This window comes from Tupaia chinensis, unplaced genomic scaffold (genome assembly GCF_000334495.1).
Source record: "Tupaia chinensis unplaced genomic scaffold, TupChi_1.0 Scaffold140356_1, whole genome shotgun sequence".
NCBI classification, from domain to species: Eukaryota; Metazoa; Chordata; class Mammalia; order Scandentia; family Tupaiidae; genus Tupaia; species Tupaia belangeri.
In genome coordinates, this window is record NW_006200233.1 from 340047 (window position 1) to 347081 (window position 7035).

Here is a 7035-nt window from a genome sequence, read left to right on the forward strand (position 1 = left end):
TCAGACCGGCTCCCAGCACTCGGGATAAGACAGCGTCCTGGGAGGTACAACTTGCTGTGCCCGGTGCGTTCCGAAACCCAGAGGAAGCGCAGAAGCTCCCAGGGCAGCCTGGCACACCGCAGACCCGGATGTGTGTGGTAGTTGTCGCGTTTGTTTGGTTTGTCTGAATTTGTCAAAGGGCGAGAGAGAGAGAGAGAGAGAGAGAGACACAGAGAGAGAGAGAGAGAACGATCCGCCACAGGGCCCAGTCATGCCTCCATCTCTTTGTTTCTCCCTCCTGCTGGGATTTTGAGCATGTTTGCACACACATGCACACGCTCCTAGTGTGTTTTTCAAGCTGCTGGGTCCAGGATTTGCGCTGCGTAGTTGGCCATGTGGGAGCTGGGTACCCTAACCACCGGACCGTAGGGCCAGCCCACAGACTCATTTTCTTTTCTCCCGGTGTGTGTTATACACGCACTCACAGGTGCTCGGTTGGAAGCACAGAGAACAGGTTCCTTATCTCACTGCATTTAAGAAGCACTGGTTCTCCAGGTCCTGGCCCCGTCGAGAGCTGTCACTGCCCACAACTCCAAGTTTCACATAAGTGCAGGGATCAACAGAGCACCCTTCTTAGGTACAGTTCGCCGATAACCCAGAACTCCAGCGAGTGCCTCCAAGTACTTGCTCGATGACGGAAGTGCGGTTTTATCAGCGAGCGAGAGCGACACTGATGGTCTGAATATCGCACTGTTTTACAATCGCCCTCCTGTGAAGAATTCACCCAGAAAGCACACATTCTGTATTTATAATCGAACAGAATTGTTGAGGATGTACTTTATTTTTGAAGTGTTTTTTTTTTTTTTTTTGACAGATTTTTGCTGTAGGGTATGTGTGCTCGCCAGAGAGACAGAATGAGACAGAGACAGGAAGCAAGAAATCACCCCAGCGCGGCTGGCCACGCCGCAGTCCCCTGTCCTCCGTTCTCTTCTCGGGATCTTGGGCATGCACATGTGCCTGGTAGCAGTTTTAAGCTGTCAGGTCTGAGGCTTGGACTGCAGTGGACTACCCGGGAGTCCAGCAACGTAACTATTAAGCCGTCTGCCGGTCCCTAGTTTTGAATGTTAACATTTCCACTGCCGATTTGGATCAAAGGATGAGAGAGTAACTGCCATCCGAAGGAAAGAGCGTCTCCGGAACGGAACAGTTTCCGATGCCATGCCGATACCGTCCCCTCCGTCTTCCCCGTCCACGGTCTGTGGACCAGGTGGCTGGTTCCCATGGTTTCCAAAGAACTCCGTTAACCTGGGAAGGATCACCTCAGCGCTGGCGCTTCCACGGTTTAGCTCAGCTTGTTCCAGCTCTGCCCTTTTCGTTTTGTATGTTGACCTACGGCGGAACTGTGGGAGTTAGTAAACCATGTCAATCTGGTGCTCGCTTACGTGAGAACAGTGAACGCTAGCAATAATTAAATGCTCTCAGTAACTCCCTTCCTTTCGGTCCTTCAAAAGTAACGCTCATCGGAGTCCTCTATGCCCCTTATTAGAGGCTTTGAAGCGCTAGCTGTAGAATGAGAGTCCCTCGGAGCGAGGAGCCAATGACCTTGCAAAAGGAGGCCTCTGTGTTTGACCCGGACGGTGTGGTCTTCAGTAACTAGGGGAGGTGTGTCATTTCCTCCGTAAGACACTGCCCTTCGAAGGGAGACCGTGAGAGAGGTTAGTTTCTCTGGCTGATTTATTACGAGTTGTCATTAACCAGGCCAGCGGGTAGTGTGGTGGTTAAGGCACGGATTCCCACATGACCGACTGCAGTTCAAGTCCCAGATCTGGTGGTTTGAAAATCATGCCGTGTGTGTGCACGTCCAGAATCCTGAGAGAACGGAGGAAAAGGATTGCAGTGTGGCCATCGCCCTGGAGGGTGACTCCTCACTTTCTCTCCCTGTCTCTAGTGAGTGCACGCGCCTGTGGCAACACCTAGAGAGCTGTCATCTGCCAGTTGCCGAGGTCCGCCCTGGAGTGGGCCGCGCAGAAGGCGTCCTCAGGCACCTGGCCAGCCGGCCCGGCCCGTGGTCTCTCCCTCATTTCCCCTCTGCCGTGGCTTTCCCTAGGCGGACCACTCCAGCAGGCGCGGCCAGACCCTCCCACAGCACAAGTCCCCGGAGCGCGAGCCGGCTGAGGAGAGGCCGGCGAAGGGCCCGGCTGCCCTGGTGGAGGAGCTCTCGGAGCTGGAGCAGCTGGAGGACCTGGACGACCTGGACACGTGCATGGTAAGACGCAGCCCCCGGCGCCACCACCCCACACCGGCACGCTGCTGTTTCAGAGCAGAACCACCCCACCCCGGAAGGCCAGGCCATCCGGTGCCTGCATAGACGAGATTCCCATTCATTCACTGACCTGCGGAAGGCACACCGAGGCGCCCCATAGCGGGCCCTCGTTCCTTATCTGCAGTCCACGCTGCACGTGTCTGCGTCACGTGGGTCTCTATCCTGTGTGCGCCATGTGCGTCTCTGTCACGCGTGTCTCCATTGCGTGGATCTCCGTCATGTGGTCTCTATCCCGTGGGTCTCCGTCACGTGGTCTCCACGTGGGTCTCCATCCCATGCGTCTCCACCGTGTGTATCTCCACCGTGTGTATCTCCACCGTGTGTATCTCCACCGTGTCCATTGGCCACGTGTGGGTTGTGGACGCTGTGCTCCTCAGGACGCCTTTACATTGACCGTATTTCACGGCTCTGAAACGCGGCCACCAGGCCGGCGGCCTCCCCGTCCCTGGGATCTGCACTTGCTCGTGTGTGCAGTGGTCCCTGCTCACTCAGAGCACGGACTGAGGCTAAGCGTGGTCTGTTCAAGGGTCTCCAGAAAGTTCATGGAATACGTGTCTTATGAAGACACTGCATGGATTTCAAACTTCATGTACCGAAATAAATGTGTGCTTTAATCCCATTACCCTGCAGTTGGGGAAGTCCTCTCTGAGGGGCCAGATGTTTCTATAGTAGCTCCGATTTTAGTCATTTTAGATGCAGTCATTGTTCAGGAATAGTATTTATTTTATTTTTAGCGAGAAATTTTTGCTATAGGGCACGACCCTCACCAGAAAGAGAGAGGAAAGAGACCGAAAGTGAGAAGTCACTCCCTAGGGAAGATGCCCACACCACAGTCCCTTCGCCATTGTCCTCTCTGGGTCTTGGGCACGCACGCACACGCACCCAGATGAGTTTTAAGCCACCAGAACTGGGACTCGAACCGTGGTCATTCCTAACCAGACTGGTCCTGCAGGGCTGGTTTTAAGCCATCTTCACCGGAAACCCTGGGCGTCTTGGGATCCATGAGGGTGGCCGCTCTGTGACTCCAGGTCAGGAGGGCCAGACTGGCGGGGCGCGGGGGGGGGCTGCAGACTGCAGCCTCTCCTGGAGCCCGCAGTCCCCAAGCCCCTGTCACCCGTTCTCCATGGCACTGTGGACTCCAGCTTTTTAAAGCAGTAAGGTGCGTTGTTATGGGGTTTCACCGGAGTTTTGCTGGTGGGTAGGTAGTGGTGGTAGCTAGTTTTTGTGGACTTTCGTAGACCTGGTGGTCTTGGAGAGAGCCGGTGTGTTACACAAAGCTCCTTAGACCGACTGGGCGGTGGGTCAGGTGTCTGAACCACCGCGGCCACACACTCGGGAAGGCGGCAGTTGGGGCTTCTCCAGACTGTTTTCGCCTTCCTCTGTGGTGGCTTGCCAGAGACCCCGGACCCGCTCGCTCTCGGCAGGGGTCCTCTGGTGTTTATCTTTCTCAATAAAGAAAACCCTAAATGCTGTTCAGGGCTCATATGTTTAACAATGCAGTTTTGCACGGGATGCTAAGAGCACTGGTCTTTATATTTACAGACGGGTGCACTGAGAGCGCTGGTCTGCAGTCACAGATGGGTCCACTGAGAGCGCTGGTCTGTAGTCACAGACGGGTCCACTGAGAGCGCTGGTCTGTAGTCACAGACAGGTCCACTGAGAGCGCTGGTCTGCAGTCACAGATGGGTCCACTGAGAGCGCTGGTCTGCAGTCACAGACGGGTCCACTGAGAGCGCTGGTCTGTCCATGCCTTCTGTTACACTTCACACCAGAGAGCCGCCAGCCCTAAATCTGACTAGGTGCATCACACTTCATCTCGATTCAAACTCATTTTACGTAATTGACTGAAAAGTAAACTCAAGAAGTAGTGAAGGGAATCTTTGTGGCCGTATGTTCCCCAGGGGGGGGGGTGCTGCCCGCTTGGAGGGGCGTCCCATGGTCAGATAATCTCCTACTTGGAGCTTTGACGACCGCGGGCTGTGACATCATCTGTTCCCTTTCTGCCGGACGTGGGGCTGGCGACCGGCTTACCTCGGGCCAGGGCTCCCACGGGCTGGCGACCCCCTTACCTCGGGCCAGGTCTCCCACAGGCTGTAAAGAAGGTTGCAGAGTCCAAGTTGTGCCCTCCTCGCCAGCTCTGAAGGTGGACTTGCACTGAACGAGTCAGTCCTCCCACTGTCACCACCACCGTTCGGCTGCCGTGACTGCTAGAGCAACACCCCACCTAGCCGTTCAGTGAGGTGCTTGCATTTTCCCACTTGGGGGTTTGTCACGCAAGGGCACGTCTGACCTGGCGTCCCTGAACTCAGGCTTCCGTGACTGAAGCTCTCGCACGGGCTCATGGGAAGGCACTGGGCCTCAGTACCTGGTAATTTGCTTTGCTGGCCTGTTCTTAAGAGAAAGGAGTTAAATTGCATTCACGTCTTAAAGTGAACATTTCCAGTGTGGGACTTCACCTTTGCGTCAGTTGGAAGATGAGTTAACATCAGTAAAAACAGCCATTTCCTGTTTCCTGGAGAAAATATGGCAGTGTTAGGAAGATAAATTAATTTTCTTTTATTAAAGGAGCTGTGCCTATCTGGAAATCAAAGAACTAGACTGGATTTCAGACTGTCACGCCACCGTGACCTTTACGTCTCCTCAGAGCTGCTCCCTGAAACTGGTTTCTTTTCTTTTCTTTTTTTTTCTTTTTTTTTTCTTTTTTCTTTTTTTTAGTTTTTTGCTGTAGGGCACGTGTGCTTGCCAGAGACATGAGAAGTTACCCCCTGGGGAGATGGCCACAGCACAGTCCCTTTTCCCCCGTTCTCCTCCTGGGATCTTGGGCACGCACGCACACCCAGTGTGACTTTCAAGCAGGTCTGGGATTCGAACCATGGTTGGCTGTGTGGAGCCCAGCTCCTTAGCCACTATGCCGCCTGCTGGCCCCATGCTTTTGACTTAACATCAGGGCTCCAGTTTAGCTCTGACAGGGACTGAGACCTGGAGGAAGTCGACGAGGGGCCACGGCTGCCCAGCCGGCACATGCTCTGTGGGATGTGGCACACGTACACGCACACACGTGCACGCTCCACGCAGCTGCTCACCGTCGTCCTCAGGCTAAGGGGAGGCGCTGCTGCCCAGCGGCCGTCACAGGGAGAACTGGGCGTCTCTCTTTCTCGTTGAGACCTTCGCCACCTCAGGCTCTTGGAGGGCGGCTGTGCTAGCATTCCTGGTTGAGGGTACAGGGCGTGAGTCAGCGTAGCGTCGCCGAGCTTGGCCCCCCGTCGCCGACTCCGCTGGAAACCCAGGGTCACGTGAACTTGCACCACCGAGCTCACTAAACAGGGAGGTCCTGTTTCCATTTTGAAGGCGCAGAACACGCAAGGCGAGCATTACTCCCAGTCCAGTGGGGCTTCTCTAAGGGCACAAAGTGCAGCCTGAGAGGACCCTGGGCCCCCTGAGCACAGAAAGAAAACGAGGTTAGCCACGGAGGGCAGGTCGGTGGGACCCCTGCAGGTCCATCGAGAGACTCCACAATATAAAGAGGGGTCAGTGAGGGTTTTAAAAAGGAAGCACTGGTTTATTAAAAAAAAATGTTAAGAGAGATTTTTTGCAGGGCTGGTAGGTGGCATTAGGGTAAGGGCACTGGACTCCCACATGGTGGATGGTGGTTTGAGTCCCGGACCCGGAGGCTTTTTCACTTTCTTTCGCTCTCTGGAAGTACTAAAATAATAATAGTAATAGATAAGGTTCAATAAAATAATTTTTTTAATTATTAAACTTCTTCTTATTTATTTTAATTTGACCAGAGTGGGACAAAGAGAGAGAAAGCAAGCCACCAGATCCACCTGCTGCCCCCAAAATAATATTTTTTTTTTTGGAGAGGTTTTGCTATAGGGTGCTTGCGCTCGCCAGACAGACAGAGACAGACAGAGAGACAGAAAGCGAGAAATCACCCCCCAGGGGGGATGGCCACACTGCAATCCCTTCTCCTCCATTCTCCTCTTGGGATCTTGGGCACACACGCACACGCGCCTGGCATGAGTTTAAGCCACCAGGTCCGGGACTCGAACCGCGGTCGACTTTGTGGGAGTCCAGTGACATAGCCATTATGCTAACTGCTGGTCCCTTATAATTTTTTTTTAAGAGAGATTTTTGCTATAGGGCGTGCGTGCTTGCCAGAGAGAGAGAGACAGATAGAAAGCAAGAAATCACAGCCTTGGGGGGATGGCCACCCTGCAATCCCTTGTCCTGGGATTTTGGGCACACATGCGCATGTGCCTGGCCTAGGACTCAAACTGCAGTCGACTATGTGGGAACGTCGATTGCTATGGAGCAGTGTGGGAAGTCCGGAAGCTGCAGGAGGGTCCGAGCAGGGGCTCCGCTGTCTTTATTGAGGCAGGCGGATTGTCAGCCATCCCCGGGAATAGGCCCCGCAGGGCGGAAGCATTGCCTTGCCCGGCGAGGGTGTGCTACCAAGGAGCCCTCGGGAGCCCTGGCCTGGTGGGGGCCTACCTGGGTACCATGGGATGGGGCCAGCAGGCCACAGCGGCCCCGGGTGATAGTCGGGGTGACAGTGTGTCCCCCAATCCAAGTACGGCACCTTCAGTTTTGCAAATGGTTTCTAATGTTTTCTAGCTTTCCGAGCCCCCGCGGTCTGTGTTCTGTCTGGCTGTGTGAGCAGCTTTCTGGGCGCAGGCAGGGGTGGGTGCAGAGGGACTCGGCTGAGTCGTGGCGAGCCGTGAACTGGGGGG

At 54.7% G+C, this 7035-nt stretch overlaps 1 protein-coding gene across 1 annotated transcript in view; it reads left to right on the forward strand.

Moving 5' to 3' along the window:
- Positions 1–7035, forward strand: part of CARMIL1 (capping protein regulator and myosin 1 linker 1) — a gene marked incomplete at its 5' end in the record, with an annotated part of 96541 nt that overhangs the window by 76319 nt on the left and 13187 nt on the right. Inside the window, 1 exon segment of the mRNA XM_014593331.1 lies at positions 2087–2245. Within this exon segment, the coding sequence (XP_014448817.1) occupies positions 2087–2245 (159 nt within the window).